Source organism: Lepus europaeus, chromosome 9, assembly GCF_033115175.1.
Source record: "Lepus europaeus isolate LE1 chromosome 9, mLepTim1.pri, whole genome shotgun sequence".
Taxonomy (NCBI): Eukaryota; Metazoa; Chordata; class Mammalia; order Lagomorpha; family Leporidae; genus Lepus; species Lepus europaeus.
In genome coordinates, this window is record NC_084835.1 from 56,254,313 (window position 1) to 56,273,748 (window position 19,436).

General features: G+C 41.6%; 1 protein-coding gene across 2 annotated transcripts in view; it reads left to right on the forward strand.

Moving 5' to 3' along the window:
• SPIRE1 (spire type actin nucleation factor 1) overlaps window positions 1-19,436 on the forward strand; it is a 202,850-nt gene that overhangs the window by 31,384 nt on the left and 152,030 nt on the right. For both annotated transcript variants that reach the window (XR_009866811.1, XM_062201330.1), the window contains exon 2: window positions 394-428. Coding sequence is in view for 1 of the 2 variants with exons in the window: in XM_062201330.1 (XP_062057314.1) it covers window positions 394-428 (35 nt within the window). In the remaining variant the exon portion in view is untranslated. The remainder of the gene's footprint in view (window positions 1-393; window positions 429-19,436) is intronic.

The window sequence follows — 19,436 nt, forward strand, 5'->3', positions numbered from 1 at the left end:
ATTGGAAGTGTAGCAGCTGGGACTTGAACCAGCGCCCATGTGGGATGACGGAACCGCCAACGGTGGCTTTACCTGCTACGTCACAGTGCTGGCCTGTGTTTATTTTTCTTTGATTAATTTGCTTATGTGCATATTGAATGTATATGTTTTAGATCTTACTATGATTGAGGATGTTCTTCCATATTTTTCTTTTTTAAATATTTTTCATGGATTATTTAAACTTAAGCTTATAAGCAGGACTTTCCAGAATATTTGGTCATTCTAGCAACTTTCATTTGCACAGATATTTGCATAGATAGAGTAAAACTGTGAGCAGAGTAGCTCAAATATTTTTATCAGTGATTAAAAAAACCTAAAATCCTTTGAAAGTAACTTTTTGTATTTTTATTACAGGTAAATTGGGATATTCACAGTGTACAGAAACAGAGGTAAGAGGAATGCTTGGATATTTATTAGAAAAGCAGCTTTGTAATCCTGTTTAGGCCTATTTACTCCTGTTGGGAATTGAATTATGTCCCTGTAGGTTCTTGGTCTTCTGATAAGCATGTATTGAAAATAGCTATATTTCATCCTTATTTAGGAAAAGTAAAATGTGAAGTAAAGTCAGTTATCTTGTTTATGTTTGTATGTCAAGATGTGTTACAAAGAATAGCTTAATTATAGTTCTAACATTTTTCTTGTGTTGTTTGTGGAGTTAAGTTAGCTTAGACACAGGGCCCTAAATAAGAAGTTAGGTTTGTTTTTCCTATAATCCAATCTTGTGTGTCCTGATGCAAACATCACTTAAATAGGTTGGACTCTTATGGAGATAGATACTTTAGTGCAGGAAAAAACAGACTTAGCAACAGGGTTACAGTAAAATGAAGAATGAGGGAATTTTTGCTTTTTACTTGTTAAACTTCTTAATCAGTGAAGTATTAAGCCTTTTTACATAAAGTAAATTTAAAATATGTTATCTCAAAAATTAAAAGAGGAAAGAGGGAGTGAGGAAGGGAATATCATTATGTTCTTAGAGTTGTATCTGTAAATCCCATTGTATCTGTTAAAAACTAAAATGCAAAAAAAAAGTGAATTTAATGCTTTGTTCTTTTCATAGCCAGGCTTTTTTTTTTTTTTTAATAATTTAAATGACTTCATTCAAAATTCTGATTGTGAAATTTAAGAATTTTTCATGTGACTCCATGTGTTCTAGCAGGCATTTCAAGGATCACACTGAAATACCAGGGCAACATATGTGTGTGGTCTTCTCTTAAGTAGCAGTTGCTTCATCCTTTTTTTTTTTTAGATTTATTTATTTATTTGAAAGAGTTACACACAGAGAGAAATAGAGGCAGAGAGAAAGAGAGAGGTCTTGCATCCACTGGTTCACTTCCGAATTGGCCGCAATGACCACAGCTGTGCCGATCCGAAGCCAGGAGCCAGGAGCTTCTTCTGGGTCTCCTACATGGGTGCAGGGGCCCAAGCACTTGAGCCATTTTGTACTGATTTCCCAGGTCATAGCAGAGAGCTGGAAGGGAAGTGGAGCAGCTGGGACTCGAACCGACGCCCGTATGGGATGCCAGCACTGCAGCAGTGGCTTTACCCACTACATCAACCCTACTTCATCCTGGTATTAGTGGTGTTAGTGGTAATACCTAACTAAAGGCTATAATAAATTATATTTCTAATTTTTTAAAAAAGATTTATTTATTTATAAGTAAAAATTAGAGAGAGATCAATCTTCTATCTCCTGGTTCACTCCCAAATGGCCACAGCAACCAGGGCTGGGCCACGATGAAGCCAGGAACCAAGAGTTGCTTCTAGGTCTCCCACATGGGTACAGGGGCCCAAAAATTTGGGCCATCCTCCGCTGCTTTCCTATGTGTATTAGCAGGGGGCTGGATCTGAAGTAAAGTAGCCAGAACTCAAACTGGCACCCATATGGGATGCTGGCGCTGCTGATGGTGGCTTAACCTACTGCGCCACAGCACTGGCCCCATATGTTTAATTTTAATAGTGCATCTACATATTGTTATAGGTTTTGTAACCTTCAGCTTTTTTTTTTTTTTAAAGTAAGATGCAGACTTCCTTGAGAGCTTGTTTGGAGGTTCTCGCATGGGAGCACAGCTACTGGTCCTCCTCTAGTGGGGAAGGGCATCCTCGTCTACCAAGCGTGCAGCTTTGGGGGTGATGCACATGGAGCATTGAGCAGGGAAGGGGACACCTGCCTAGCCAGCCAGATCAATCTAATCAATCCTGGCCATCAGTGGGGTTGGTGTCACAGCCAGATTGCCCTCACAGGCTTCCTGAGGCATTATTTTGTGTAACAAATAAGCAAAAATAATTTATCCCTCTTTACATTCAGTTTGAATTATGTATATACCTTCTGTTCAACATATAAAAGAGTAGGATTTGATTTGAATTAAAATATATAAATTTTACCTTGTGGTTTTTGGGTGTATGTTTTCTATCTGTTCAATTTTGAGCAAGTAATTTTTTTCTCTTAGGACACTTTTTTTTTTAAGGATTTATTTATTTATGTGAAAGAGAGAGAAAGTGAGACACAGAGAGACACACACACAAAGAGCTCTTCCATCCATTGGTTTATTCCAGATGGTTGCAATGGCCAGGGCTGGGCTAGGTTGAAGCTTTGGGTGGCAAGAGCCCAAATATTTGGGCCATTTTCTCCTTTTCCCAGGCCATTAGCAGGGAGTTGGATCAGAAGTGGAGTAGCCGGATATGAACTGGCACCCAAATAGAATGCCAGCATCACAGGTAGCAACTTTACCCGCTACAACACGATGCTGGCTGCCAGAAGATTTTCTTATGTAAAAGAAACTTGATGATAGTCTCATTAACCTCATATGGTTATGAAATATTAGATAAATAATATATGTGAAAATGTTTCATAAACCCTAACCACACTATTGTAAGCCATGATGATGTAAATATAGCCATCATTCATCTACAATTTAGGTAATGAAATGCAGAGGATTTTATAAACAAGGCATCGTCATAAATCTCATTATTATGTCTTATTTATATTGCCATGAAATCAATATTTTTTTAAAAGATATATGTATTTATTTGAAAGGTGGAGTTACAAAGAGGTAGGGGTAGGGGCAGGGGCAGGGGCAGGGGTCGGGGTCTTCCATCCTCTGGTTCACTCTCCAAATGGCAGCAACAGCCAGGGTGAGCCAGACTGAAACCAGGAGCTTCTACTAGGTCTCCCACATGGGTGCAGGGGCCCAAGCACTTGGGCCATTTTCTGCTGCTTTCCCAGACACATCCAGCAGGGAGCTAGATCAGAAATGGAGCAGCTGGAACTTGAACGGGCGCTTATTTGGGATACTGGTACTGGCTCAAAACGTGGTTTGAATATTAGTTTAGTAATCACTTTGTAGAATACCATTGATTCATTTTATTTCATAATTGGCAGCATTTTGATCTATAATTTAGGTCACCAAAAGAATGTGAGCCCCTTTGTCTGAATTTTTCTTTTAAAAGATTTTATTATATTTATTTGAAAGAGTGACAGAGAGAGGTAGAGACACAGAGAGAGAAAGAAGTCTTCAATCCACTGGTTTACTCCCCAAATGGCTACAACAGCCAGAGCTGAGCCAATTTGAAGCCAGGAACCAGGAGCTTCTTCTGGATCTCCCATGTAGGTGCAGGGGCCCAAGCACTTGGGCCATCCTCTGTTGTTTTCCCAGGCACATCAGCAGAGGGCTGGATTGGAAGTGGAGCAGCCGGTAGTCGAACCAGCGCCCATTATGGGATGCTGGCACCGCAGGCTGGGGCTTTAACCTGCTGCACCACAGTGTTGACCCCGTCAGAATTTTTTAAATAACAAATTACAAGAAAATTAAAAGTTTAGTCTGATTATATTTAGCCTAAAAACTAACTTCAAAGTTTTTCTAGGAGTAATAGTAATTATCTTTAGGGAGGGGAGTGAGATCGCAGATAGTCATTTATCTATATTGTTTGAATTTTTGAAAGAAAAATAAGAATATATCTGTGTATAACTTTGGTAAATACAAAAGAGGGCTGGTAGGGCCGTAGAGGCAGTTAGAACTAATTTTTCATGGAGTGACAGGAAAGGAGGAGGAGAAGGTAGTGTAAGTAGGAAAGTTTTTGCTTTGTTGTTTAGGTTAGGGAAGATGATACATTTGGTGGTAGTGGTGAGGAGCCAAGGGAGAGAGAGGCTGAAATTCAGGTTATAGCATGGATTGATCCAGCAGACAGAGGAACAGGTGTAAGAGAGTTGCTAGAACAGTACATTTCAGAACCTAAAGTGGCCCAGGGCTGGGATCCTCCAGGCCTTTGGAATCCACAAAGTCAAAGTCGTTTGCAGCGTCTTCATTAAAAATTATTCACCTCTTTTCATCCTCTCAAGACTGTGCTGTGGGGATTCCCCAGCCTGCACACTCTGGCTACAGTGGGTGCTAGACTGTCACCGAGCCTGACCTGAAAGGGTTCCGCAAAAATGTAAAGCAGTTCTACCCTTGGCACTGTTTTTGTTTTTGTTTTTTTTTTGTAAGGGTGAAAAATACAGTTTTTTTCTCCCTCTATAAAAGTAAGTTAATTTCTGATGTGGTACATGTTGATGGATTGTAGGTCATTGGATTCCTTAGGAATATTTAAAAAGTGTAAAAGTGTTCCATAGCCAAAAGGTTTAGGAGTGGTTGTGTTTGAGCATGGATGACAGAGAACCTTCTTCCTGAGATTAGAGTTGTGGGCCAAGAGAAGAAACTGCAGCCCTGAAGTCCACAGCGGCCGTACGGGCAGGGAATCCTGCCCTGGTGGGCTGGACTACTCAAGCCAGGCTGTACATTAGTAGGAAGCTAGAATTGGGAGCTGAGCTGGAACTTAAACCAGGCACTCTGATATGTGACATAACTTAACCATTTAGCTGTGCCAGACACTGACATTGACACTCCAGTCCTGACTTTGAGTCAGGGGTGGCTGAATGGGTTGTGCTGCTGCCTGCGTGGAGCCTCCTTTCCTCCTCACTTCTCTGCTTCAGATTCCTCATCAGGGCTGACTTGCTCTGACTTGTGAAGGGAGAGCACTTAGCATCAAGCCTGGCTTAATGAATGCAGCATGTTATTTCAGAGTTGGAAGGGTAAGGTTTCCTGGGAGGGAGAAAGAAGATCCTACTTCGCAAGCAAGACTCATAGGTCTGTTGGGGAAAATAAAAACCCCTCATCTTTCTGGAACTTCAGGATTCTCATCAAATCATATAGTTTAAATAGTTTTTATAGTGCTTAAATATCATGTTATGAATTATTTTCTAGTTTTAGTTATAACTGTCTTTTTAACAGTTTATAAAAACTAAACTAAAATTATGAATTTAGAGAAAGCAGGAGAATGTGCGTAGACGTTTGATTAATTGTTAGTGATGTTTTATCTCAGGATTAGCTAATCTTTCTTAAAATCCATCATTTTACCTTATCTTTCACTCTTTGGAATATGCTAACATTTTCTGACATTTGAACTCAAGAAGGGAAATCTTTCGTAGGACTTTTAAACTTTTTTTTTTTTACTTTAATAGGAAATGTAACTTTTTCCTATAATTGTTTCCCTATTTTTGGAAGTATGTTAATTCCTTTTATCTGTGGGTATACATTCCAAGACCCCACAAATGTGGATGCCTTAAGCCATATATAGTTCTTTTTTTTTTTTTTGATTTTTTAAAAAAATTTTATTTAATGAACATAAATTTCCAAAGTACAGCTTATGGATTACAATAGCTCCTCCCCCCAACTTCTCTCCCACCCACAACACTCTCCTCTCCTACCCCCTCTCCTCTTCCATTCACATCAAGATTAATTTTCAATCATCTTTATATACAGATCAATTTAGCATATTTTAAGTAAAGATTTCAACAGTTTGCACCCACACAGAAACACAAAATATAAAATACTATTTGAGTACTAGTTATAGCATTAATTAAACACCTAAGAATAATTGTGTATTAATTACAGAGTTCAACCAATAGTTTTAAAAATAAAAATACTAACAGGGTGAAGTATTAAGTTCTTTTTTTTTCTTGTTTTTTTTTTGTTATATAGTTATTATTTTTTTTATTTAATAAATGGTAATTTACAAAGTGCAACTTTTGTATTGTTGTGGCTTCCCCCCCCAACCTCCCTCCCTCCCGTGGCCCTCCTCCCTCCCACTCCCTCTCCCATCCCACCCTTCATCGAGTTTCATTTTCAATTACCTTCATATACTGAAGATCAACTTAGTATATACTAAGCAAGGATTTCAACAGGCTGCACTCACACAACCGCACAAGGTATAGGGTATTGTTCAACTACTAGTGTTTTTAAGTTTCATAGTAAAACACATTAAGGACAGAGATCCTACGTGGGGAGCATGTACCCAGTGACTCCCATTGTTGATTTAACAACTGGCACTCTTATTTATGACGTCAGCAATCACCCAAGACTCTTGCTATGAGCTGTCTAGGCTATGGAAGCCCCTTGAATTCACCGACTCTGAACTTGTTTAGTCAAGGCCGTATCACAGTGGAGGTTCCTTCCTCCCTTCAGAGAAAGGCGCCTCTCTCCTTGATGGCCTGTTCCTTCTGCTGGGGTCTTGTTCACCAGGATCTTTCATTTAGATTGTTTTTTTGCCACCGTGTCTTAAGCCATATATAGTTCTATGTCCTATATGAACTGTTCTTTCTTGTACATACATACCTGTGATAAAATTTAATCTATAAACTAAGCACAGTAGGAGATTAACAACTACTAATAAATTGCAATAATTACAACAATATACTATGATAAAAGTTATTTAAAATAGGGATTTTTTTGGAGGGAGTTTTTTTGTTTAATATTTTTGGATCTTTAACTACAGATATACCTCAGAAAACGAAACCACAGATGAGGGGAGTGCTATATAATGTACATATTTGTGAAATTTGCCCTTGATAATTGTAGCTCTTCAAGTTTTGAGAAACACGTTTATTAACCATCACCACAGTCAAGTTCCATGACCTCAGAATCCTCCCCCCATCTGTAGTCATTCCTGTGTACTTCTCCCTTCCTCAGAGTGGCTCATAGTTTAGTAACTTATAAACTCACTAATATACTGGCCTGTCAAGTAGCTACTGGCCTATCAAGGAAGAAGTTCTCATTCAAATCAGGGGCAGCTTTTATCCCCATGTTACAAGTTTTTCCTATTGCCATTATTTAAATAGTTTTGTGGATTAAAATCTTATCTTTGAATAAAATTATTTTTATGTATTTGGAGGGTTTTTTCGACTTGCCAAGTTTTATCACATTCCTGTCTTCCATTAACCACCACTAATTATGTAGTACTCTCAGGCCCTTTCCCTTTACCAGGAAAGAAGGTTAAATGAATAACTAGAACAATCCTGCTGTTCCCTTGGTGAATTAGCTCTATTTTAAGTGGAATAGGTTAAAGTATTATGTAAGAGTTAAATTAATATTTATCCTTACTTTAATCTTGAGAACTGACTTAGAGAAATTGTGCCATAGTAGAAAAATTTAAGCTTTATTGGGGGTAGGTATTTAAAGGTCGATGTTTGCATCTTAGAAATAAAGTTCATATATACTGCACATAAATACTTTGTGTTTCATTACTACATGCATGCTATACAGCATACTGGAGATACTGTTATATATACTAATTTAATCTCATAACAAATATGAAGTGGATACTATCGTTTGCATCATTTTTAAAGATTTATTTATTTACTTGGAGTCAGAGTTACACAGAGAGAGAAGGAGAGGCAGAGAGAGAGAGAGAGATGGAGAGAGAGAGAAAGGTCTTCCATCCGCTGTTTCACTCCCCAATTGGCCACAATGGCTGGAGCTGTGCTGATCCAAAGCCAGGAGCCAGGAGCTTCCTCCGGGTCTCCTATGGGAGTGCAGGGGCCTAAGGGCTTGGACCATCTTCTACTGCTTTCTCAGGCCATAGCAGAGAGCTGGATCAGAAGTAGAGCAGCCAGGACTTGAACTGGCACCCATATGGGATGCTGGCACTGCAGGTGGCAGTTTTACCCGAGAGTGTCCACAACAGTCAAGGCTTGGCCAGGCCAAAGCCAGAAACTTGGAACCCATTTTAGGTCTTCCATGGAGTAGCAGGGATCCAAGTACTTGAATCATCACCCACTGTCCCCCAGGATGTGCTTTAGCAGGATCTGAATTAGAAGCAGAGCCAGGACTTTAACCCGGTGCTCCAAAATGGAACACAGGCATCTCAAGTGGCACCTGAACCCTCAAGCCAAACCCTCACCCCAACACTTTGATTTTACCTCTGTTCCATGGTAAAATTGGACAGACACATTTTTTGTCTTTTAATTGATATTGGATGGCCCTTAATTAATTCCAAAAGTAACTGAGAAATCGGACCTGAAAGAAGTATGCTGTAGCTGCATAAATGAGGGTGCTTTATATGACTGTGAGAACAGTGCTTGCTGCCAGAATAATTAACTCATGGCATACCTAGCAGAAACACAAGGGCAATTACTATCATTTCTTTTATTAGTTTAAAAAATTTTTTAATTTATTTTCTTTTTATTTGAAAAACAGTGAGAGAGAACAGACAGAACAAAATCTTCCATTTGCTGATTCACCCCCCAAATGCTTACGACATCAAGAGCTAAAACAGGCTGATGCCAGGAGCCTGGAACTCAGTCCATGTCTACTACATGAGTGACAAGGACCCAAGTACTTGAGTCATCACCACTGCCTCCAAGGGTAGCCATCAACAAGAAACTGGATTTAAGGTGGAACAGCTGGAACTCAAACCAGGCTGTTGAAAATGGGATGCAGATGTCCCAAATGGCGACTGAACACTGTGCCAAATACCTGCCCTCCATCCCCAACAGAGGCTTTGATCCTTTCTTCCTTCCTTCCTTTCCTTTCTTCCTCTTTCCCTTCCTCCCTTCCTTCCTTCCTCCATTCCGTCCTTCCTCCCTCTTTCCCTCTTTCTCTCCTCCTCTCCTCCTCCCATCCTCTCCTCTACACCTCCCCTCCGCTTCTCTCCTCTGCCCTCCCCTCCCCTCCTCCTCTCCTCTGTCCTCCCCTCTCCTTCCCTTCTCTTCCTTTCCCTCCCCTTCCCTCCCCTCCCTCTCAATTCCATTTTCCAATTTTATTTTAGAAGTGAAAGCCTCTCATTTTAGAAGAGATCTGAGTGGTAGGGGATAGTAAGTCATGGAGAAGGAGAAGCAAGTGCAAAGGCCCTGCTATGGGAGGTGCCATATGGTCAAGGATAAGGAAGAAGCCAGTTTGGCTTGGGGAGAAAGTCAGATGTGGTTTCCCTCCTGGCCTCTGTAAGTTGATTTTTTTTTTTTTTTTTATGATACCCTGGTGACTGGAAGAGACCAGTGTAATTTTTTTTTTAAATCTTTTTAAAAATTATTTTATTTACTTGCAAGTCAGAGTTACATAGAGAAGGAGAGGCAGAGAGAGGTCTTCCATCCGCTGGTTCACTCCCCAATTGAGTGCAACGGCTGGAGCTGCACCGATCAGGAGCCAGGAGCCAGGAGCGTCCTCTGGGTCTCCCACACGGGTGCCCAAGGAGTTGGGTCATCTTCTGCTTTCCCAAGCCATATCAGAGAGCTGGATTGGAAGTAGAGCTGCCAGGTCTCAAACCAGTGCCCATATGGGATGCCGGCACTGCAGGCAGCAGCTTTACCTGCTATGCCACAGCGCCGGCCCCCATAAGTTTTTACCTAAATGAATTTGGTACTGGTACCCTCAGGAGGTAGGGGAGTGTTTGTTGCATGTTCTAGCAACCAATACTACACTTTTTTTTTTCTTTAAGATTTATTGATTTATTTGAAAGTCAGCACTACAGAGAGGGAGAGACAGATAAAGAGATCTTCTATCCGCTGGTTCATTCCCCAGATGGCTGCAATGGCTGGGGCTGAGCCAGACTGAAGCCAGGAGCCAGGAGCTTCATCAGGGTCTCCCATTTGGGTGCTGGAGCCCAAATACTTGGGTCATCTTCCACTGCTTTTCCCAGGCCATTATCAGGGCACTAGATTCGAAGTGGAGCATATGCGACTTGAACCTTTGCCCATGTGTGACATCGACATCACACATGGTGGCTTTACCCACTATGCCACAATGCTGGCCCAGTACAACTATAATTAGTACAGATTCTGGTTCTCTATTTTACATACATTCATTTCAGTACTATTTACAGATTTAATTCCCTCTTACCTAGGAATAAATCAACTGGTAGGTAATATGGTTATAGTATTACATGTAGGTCTCCTCATTTTACCAATCAGTAATGCATAAGGTATTTTATTAAAGAGTTATTTATTTTTTTGAAAGGCAGAGTTAGGCAGAGGCAGAGAAAGAGTCAGAGAGAGAGAGGAAGAGGAAGAGACAGAGAGAAAGGTCTTCCATCCACTGGTTCACTCCTCAAATGGCCGCAACAGCTATAGCTGGGCCTATCCAAAGCCAGGAGCCAGGAGCTTTTTCCTGGTCTCCCATGGGGGTACAAGAGCCCAAGCACTTGGGCCATCATCTGCTGCCTTCCTGGGGCATAGGCAGAGAGCTTGATTGGAAAAAGAGCAGCTGGGACACGAACCAGTGCCCATATGGGATACTGGTGCCACATGCAGAGGCTTAGCCTACTGTGCCACAGCGCTGGCCCCTCTTCACTAACATTTAATCAGTTTTGTTTGTTTCTGCTCTGTTCTCAGTGCTTACAAATGATGTCTGGGAGATATTTGAAGAAATAAATGACAGAACCAGACACATAAGACAAACTTTGGAGGCCATCCTGGGATTTACATTTTGTTAGATCATGTGTGCATTAGGGCACTAGTTGGTCCTTAATTTATTATTTAGAGATCATATGCCTTATTGAAAATTTGACTAAAAATATGGAACCTTCCCCAGAAAAGTGAGCACACAAATGTACTAAAATGTTTTCCTATAATTTCAATAAATTCTTCAGCTCCTAACTTCCATAGAAAGACTTTATATATCACTAGGGCATTGAGTGTTCTTATGTTCTTTGTATTTATTTCCCATGAAAATGTTAATATTTTCTTTTTTTAAGATAACATATTTTAATTTACACTGCAGTCAAGGACTTTATGCTCCAGTAAATAGTTTAATGAGTGAAAAGCAACATATTCTTTGTCTTATATTGGTGACAATGTTAGCACTCTCCTACAGCAATATTTGAGATACAGATCCAATCCCTGAGCAGGCAGCCCATGTAAATTGTAACCTGCTCAGCCCTCGCAGCTTTTATCAGCATCATTTCACGGCATGAAGATTTGCCCTAGCCTTACAGGGTAGACCTGATTTCTATTTCCTATATCTGGGTCCCTTACTCCTCTTTGCTTTTAAATGCATAAATTGGGAGACCATAACTTCACCCCCTTTTTTACTGTGTTTTTCTATTCTATTTCTGGGTCACAGAGATACTGGTCTTCTTTGAGCATGGTTATATCTCAGAAACCTTTAAGGAACTTTACCTACCACTTGCCTGGATCTGGATTTGGTTTAGCATGGAGTCATAATCTTACAGGGTGAATTTACAGTTCTACATGGAGAAGTCTTGCTTCATTGGCTGCTCACTAAGCCAGTATATGAGTTGATAGAAATGGGATGGTGGTGCCTCAACTTAGTGGAAATGATTTTGAACTTAGTACATGAATTTCTAGATAGCAGAGAAAAAACAAAGAATTAACATTAGGGGTGAGCATTTGACCTAGTAGCTAAGATACCAGTCAAGATGCCCATGTCCCATATCTGAGTACCTAGGTTCATTTCCTGGTTCTGGCTCCCCATTAAAGCTTCCCACCACTGGAGACCCAGGGACACAAGTGGTTGGGTCCCTACCCATTCACATGGGAGATCTGGATTGAGTTCCTGGTTCCTGACCCCAGCACTATCTCAGCTGTTGGAGACATTGTGGAGCATGAACCTGTGGATGGGGCCTCTTCTGTCACTCCGCCTCTCAGATAAATAAAAATTTCAAAAAAATTAATGTCAATTATTTGGAATTGTTACTCAGAAAAGATTTTTATGTCAAAAACCCAAGCAAAGCCTTTTGTGTCTATTTTTACAAGTTATGAAACAGTAAAACTGAAAGTATGGTCTGGTTTTTCATGTTTTTCCTTCCTAACTAGAGAAGGGAAGAGATTTTTGTCTTGTCTCTGATATTGTCTGTGTCACTTGGGATGCTTTAAATTGCAAGTGACAGAAGGTAACTCAACTTTTCATATTTGTTTATACACAAGTATGTGTATGTTTAGATACACATCTATGTGTCCATCTCCTTTACACACATTGCAAAAGGACTTGGAAACAACAGCATTCCTGTAACAATGAACATACCTAGCCCCCAGACTGTGGTTTTTACATAGCCTCCCCTATGACAATAACCAGGGCTCCTGGGAGAAGCAACTGATTCTAGGGCTGAGGTGAGCCCAGGACATCTTGTACTGGAACCAAGAACATACTCCAAGTGTCATGAAACAGCCTGCCTGTATGTTGGAGTACAATATGCCAATGAAAATGAACAATACGGATATAGGTTGCAATGTGTATGAACCTCAGACATAAGCTGTATGAGAAATTCAGACAAAAAGCATCACATCTTATGTGATTTCATCTATATAAAATGTCCAGAAAAGGCAAAACTGTGTAGAGAAAAAGTAGATGAGTGATTCTTGGAACTGGGAGTTAGAAGGGGAGTGCCAGCAAATGGGCACAAAGTTTTTTTTTTTGTTTTTTGTTTTTGACAGGCAGAGTTAGAGACAGAGAGAAAGGTTTTCTTTTTTCCATTGGTTCACCCCCAAAATGGCCACCACAGCTGGCGCACTGTGCCAGTCTGAAGCCAGGAGCCAGGTACTTCCTCCTGGTCTCCCGTGTGGGTGCAGGGCCCAAGTAACTTGAGCCATCCTCAACTGCCTTCCCGGGCCACAGCAGAGAGCTGGACTGGAAGAGGAGCAACCAGGACAGAATCTGGCGCTCCTACCGGGACTAGATCCCAGGGTGTCGGTGCCGTGGCGCCAGCCCACAAAGTTTCTCATTGATGTGATTTAAAAAAATTAATTTTTTTTTTGACAGGCAGAGTGGACAGAGAGGCAGACAGAGAAAGGTCTTCTTTTGCCGTTGGTTCACCCTCCAATGGCCGCCGCGGCCGGCGTGCTGTGGCCAGTGCACCGCGCTGTTCTGAAGGCAGGAGCCAGGTGCTTCTCCTGGTCTCCCATGGGGTGCAGGACCCAAGCACTTGGGCCATCCTCCACTGCACTCCCTGGCCACAGCAGAGAGCTGGCCTGGAAGAGGGGCAACCGGGACAGAATCCGGTGCCCTGACCGGGACTAGAACCTGGTGTGCTGGCGCCTCAAGGCAGAGGATTAGCCTATTGAGCCACGGCGCTGGCCAGAAAAATTAAATTTTAAAATTATGTTGTGGTGGTTGCATAATTTTGTAAATTTACTGAAAATCTTTGATTTGTATATTTTAAATAGATGAATTTAAGGTTAGTAAATTGTACCGTGGTAAAGTAGTATAAAAAGTTATGTGACATGTCAAAAGAACTCAGTAGCTAGCTTGAAGGATCTCTTGCTGACCAAATATATGAACAGTTGAACATCAGAATAAATGACAATGGATTAAATTTGCTATTGAGTAAAATAATCCATGTGCCTACTTGATGTAAGTAAGTACATGAGTAAATAGCTGGAGAAGAAAATAAAGTTCTTCCTTATAGTAGGGGTGGGGGTGATTGGAATACTGTCATTTTCCAACCATCATAGTAATAATTGGCTTATGTAAAAAGCATCAGTGATTCTTAAAATTGGCCAGTTGAAGTTTAATGAGGGCTGTGTTCAAAGGAACACTCATAAATTACTTGCTGATTTCAAAAAGGTGAATAGTGCATTGGAGTAATGGCAGAAGTCCCTTAAGTTACTGAATTAGTTTTCTATTGCTATGTAACAATATTGCCGCAAACTTAGAATTTTTAAACAGTCACACATTTACTGTCTCAGTTTCTGAGTGAGGATTCTGGCCTGGCATAGCTAGAGTCTCTGCTCAGGGTCTCCCAAGACTATAGTCCAGGTGGCAGCCGGGTCTGGGCCACATACAGGCTCAGATGAAGAAGGACCTACTTCTTGTGCAAATGCTTCTTGGCTGTACTCAGTTCTTGTGGTTGTAGGATGGACAGATTCAGTTTTTTGGCTGGCTGTTGGCTAGAGGATGCCCTCAGCTCCTAGACATTGTCTGCCATTCCTTGCCTTATGGGTTCCCCAGCAGAGCTATCTACTTCCTCACAGCCAGCAAGGTGGAAGCTACATCTTAGGTAACATAATCATCACCTTGCTTTTTTCGGTTGGTTAGAAACATCTCTCAGGTCCTGCCCACACTCTGAGGGAGACACACGGCATGAACCCCAGGAGGTGGGAAGCACAGGGACTCCTTGGAGTGTGTTCCCTATAATAGTCAGAGTCAATATCACCAGTATTGAGATAAACCAACCATCTGCCTTCTGACACATGAAACAGTAGGTACCACTCCTCGGGTATTCCAAATACCTGAGGAGCCAGGTACCTGACTCATAGTCTTTGCAAGTGTCATTGTCATGAAAGACAAAGATTGAGGAACTGTCTGGATGCAAGGAAACAAAAGAGACATGAAGACAAATGCAATCAATGGGTGTTGCTAAGTTAGGAAAAGTAGTACAATGAATATATTTTGGGGACAGTTGTTAGAATTTGAATATAGACTAGATTGTTTCAGTGTGGTATTTCCTGGTTTTGATAATTGTACTGTGCTGTTAGTAATTAGGATACATCCTTATTTTTAGGAAGTAAATACTATAGTGTTTGGCGAAGTGATGGGCATGATGATTTACTGTCAAATGGTTTCAAAGATTGTATATGTGTATGAGAGAGAATGAGGGACAGTGTGTGAGAGAGACAGGGACTGCAAATGGGACAAAATATAAACTTGATAAAGCTGGGTAAAGTATATAGGAATTCTTAGCACAAATTTGGAGACTTTTCCGTAAGCTTAAATCAAAATAAAAACATCCAAGAAACTTTAACTTAAGTGACCAGGAAATTGGCTCAGAAACTGGAAATCTAGAGGAGCCAACTTCGCTATTAACTTTAGTTAGCTCCATGTTTTACCAGATACTCAAGTTCTTCCCAGTTTTTCCTGCATAGCCCCCAGTGTGAGCTCCTGCTTACAGTTGCTCCTTGGAGAGATCAGAGGTGTTTGTCAGAGACAGAGCTGTGTGCCCTCTTACTGAGCCAGTAACTGACCTTGCGGTTTAAGTTGGTTACAACTTATAAAAACCTCCCAAGAACAATCCAGAGAAGTCATTAGAACAGATTTTATTGCTAACATTTCAGCTTTTCTTAAATTTTTACCTAATTTGGTTTGATGAAGTTGAATTTTTTTAAGCCCTTGTAAAAGGTGGTTTGTTTGTATTAAAGATATGTTGGGACAGAGAGAGCCTCATGTGATGCAGTTATTTTTTTTTCCTCTATGGTCATTAAAATGTAACTTGAGTTTCATATGCTCTCTAAAGGAGATCGAGTCAGAATTAAAATATTGCCTTTAATAAAAGAACCAGGTATTTGTAGAGTATTTTTTTAAGGGAGGAAGGAAAAAGAGAGAGAGAGAGAGAGAGAGAGAGAGAGAGATCATCCATCTGCTGGTTCACTCCCCAAATAGCTACAACATACAACAGCCAGGACTGGGCCAGGCTGAAGCCTGGAGTTTTTTCTGGGTCTCCCATGTGAGTGGCAGGGGCCCAAGTACTTGGGCCATCTTTCACTGCTTTCCCAGGCCACCAGCAGGGACATGGATCAGAAGTAGAGAAGTAGAATAGCCACAGGCACACCCCCTGGGATGCCCGATTCACAGGTGGCAGTTTAACCCACTGCACCATAATACCAGTTCTGGGAGTATTCTTGAAAGAATTATTGCTTCCAACATAATTTGAAATAAATTTTAAATTTGAGGTGGCTGGGACCGGCTCTGTGGCACAGTGTGTTAACACCCTGGCCTGAAGTGCCGGCATCCCATATGGGTGCTGGTTCTAGTCCCAGCTGTTCCACTTCCGATCCAGCTCTCTGCTATGGCCTGGGATAGCAGTAGAAGATGGCCCAAGTCCTTGGGCCCCTGCCACCCGTGTTGGAGACCTGGAAGAAGCCCCTGGCTTTGGTTTGGTGCAGCTCTGGCCACTGTGGCTAATTGGGGGGTGAACCAGCGGATGGAAGATGTCTCTTTTTCTCTGCCTCTCCTTCTTTCTCTGTTAACTCTGCCTTTTAAATAAATAAATCTTTTAAAAAAATTTGAGATGGCTGATAATAATTGTACATTTCTCTTTTAGTTTAAAAGTACATTATATTTAGGAAGATATAATTATACTAAATAAATACAGGAAAAATTTCAGGAGAAAATGATATAGGTATTACTTAGTTTTCCATCATGTATTTCAAATTTTTAAAATGTCTAAGATTATGTACTCTTAGTTTGGTGACTCAAGCTCTTCTCTTATGTAAAAATCTGAAGTATGCAAGTGTTTTGCTGCCTCTGCCTCTGCCGCCTCTGTGTCCTGTCCAGTCCCGTGTCTCCTCACCCACGTCTTCACTCTGGCTTTCCTTAGTCCTGCTTCTAGACATGAGCACAGGGGTTGGAGCCTGGCGGGAAGGGCCTACGCACTCAGCAATGCAGCCCTGTGGGCGTGTGTGCCCTTGGATTCCACTCTTCTTTCAGGCTGCATATTTAATTATGTTCCACCCCCACCTCCCCAGAAAGTGCAGCAAAGAAAGTAAGCAGCTGTTTCAAGCAGTTTGGCAACTCTAAAACAATGGTGGAGTCCAGTGGAGACTATATCCATTCTGCTTTTTTTGAATACTTTTGGTGCAAGGGAAGGTGTTGAAACTCTTCATATTTAATTCTCGGCAAGGTTGTTTTTTTTTTTTTTTTTTTAAGATTTATTTATTTACTTTAGGGGCAGAATTACAGAGAGTGGGAGAGACAGAGAGGCCCTGCGTGCACTGGCTCATTCCCCAAATGGCCATAAAGGACTGAGCTTGGCCTATCTGAAACCAGGAGCTTCCTCTGGGAAGCTTCTGTGTGGGTACAGGGGCCCAAACACTTGGGCCATCTTCCACTGCTTTTCCTGGCCATTAGCAGGGAGCTGGATCAGCAGTGGAACAGCTGGGACTCAAACTGGCACCCACATGGGATGCCAGCACCATAGCTAGAGGCCCAATCTACTATGCCACAGTGCCAGCCCCAGCAAGTTCTTACTGTGTAGTTTCCTTCCTCTTGTCAGATGGTCCTCTGAAGTAATTGAACTATTTTGGGAACTCCGAGATGAAACCATTCACATTGCAAACATTCGGCAGTGCCCAGCACGGAGACATAGAGTTAAAATACAGTCTCCCCATGGTGCTGGCTCCTATTAGATAGGGAGCTGTTCTGGCTGGAACCTGTTTGGGTGGGTCTTCAGCACCTGTCCACAGGGGTCACTACACCTGATCACCTCTGCCACCACAGCTGCCCTTTTCTGTGGCATGCATGGCCCGTGGGATCCTCAGGAGTTCTCTTTTAGGCCCTTCTATCATGTATGCCTAGAAAAGAGGGTGGCCACCTGGCGGACTGTCTTTCAATTTAATAGGTGGAAAATGAACCAGATTGCTGACAGTAGTTGGTGTGTATGTACACACAGACACACACACTAGGGAGAAGAGGTTGTGAGGTAAGGAGTAATGAAAATGAGGTGCTTAGGTTATGTAAAGCAGCGAGGAAAACAGAACCAGGTGAGATGCCAGTTTCTTGTGAAAGTAACAAGTGTGCTTAGAACAGACTTTTGAGCTTATCATTAAGCTGGAGGAGGAAAGGTAGGAGAGGATTAAAGGGGTGATGCATGGCTACATCTGTGGTGCTAGGGTCTCATAGCTACAATGACTTCTTCAGGAGCATGTAATGCATTGTTATAAACTAAATTATGAAAATCCTATATCCCAGTGCTATTTTGTGTGTGTGTGTGTGTGTGTGTGAGAGAGAGAGAGAGAGAGAGAGACAGGCAGAGTGGATAGTGAGAGAGAGAGAGAGAGAGAGAGAGAAAGGTCTTCCTTTTTGCTGTTGGTTCACCCTCCAATGGCCGCTTCGGCTGGCGCATTGTGCTGATCCGAAGCTGGGAGCCAGGTCTCCATGCGGGTGCAGGGCCCAAGGACTTGGGCCATCTTCCACTGCCTTCCCGGGCCATAGCAGAGAGCTGGCCTGGAAGAGGGGCAACCGGGATAGAATCCGGTGCCCCAACCGGGACTCGAACCCGGTGTGCCGGCGCCGCAAGGCGGAGGATTAGCCTGTTGAGCCACGGCTATGGTAACTTTACATAGTCATTTTCAGTGCTAAGATTAGCTATGTGTAAACACGACAGTATTTTTAAATTAGATCCATGTTTCGTCCTTATAGTATGTGGAACTTTGTATGAACCACAGATTTTTCCTTCTAATGAAGTTTCATAATTAATGCTTGGTATGCATAATAAATGAAATTATAATTACTTAGGTGGACTTTACTGTTAAAATATTTTCTATGCCTAATTTAACTTTGTAGGGAATATTTTTTTCCTGTATTTCTGTGTAATAAATATATATACTTGAGAGGCAGAAATACACATATATAGAACCACATACAGAGTGCTCTTATCCCTTAGTTCACTCCTCAAATGCCCTCAGTAGCCCCAAGCTGAAGGCCAAAGGCAAGAGGTGGGAACCCAATTCAGGCCTCCCAAGCAGGTAGCAGGAACTCAGTTACTTGAGCCGTCACTGCTGCTTCTCAAGGTTCACATTAGCAGGAAGCTGGAATCGGGAATGGAGCTGGTCAGCAAACCCTTGCACTCTGATGTGGGATGCAGGTATCTTAACTGATGTCTTAACTGCTAGGCCAAACACTCGCCCCTTATGTTTTATACTTGATTATTCCTAATGTATTTAAAAGAAAATTGGAAGTAAAATTCTGAAAGAGAAAAAATGAAATGTCTGTGAAATTGTCCTAGTTTGTTTTCTCTTGCTATAACTGAATATTTTGTTTACCTCATGTTTCTGGAGACTGCAAAGTCCACGAGCATGGCACCAACCTAGGAGGGTTTCTTACTTTCTACACTTGATCTTAGCCAAAAGGCCGCGAAGCGATTAGGGTTTCTTACTTTCTTATAATGTGGTGGAGGACATCGCATGGTGAGACAGAGCAAGTGTGCTGCAGAGAGCTTACTTTTATAACAGCCACTCTTGATAACTTGTGAATCTATTAATCCACCAGTGGCAGAACCCTTATGATCCAATCACCTCCCAAAGGTCTCAGCTCAACACTATAGCAAGGAGGACCAGGTTTCCAACATACGAACATAGCATAAATTAAAAAGGCAAAGTAATTATTGGGAATTAAATCCAGTGTTTCAAGGGTTCTAGCCTT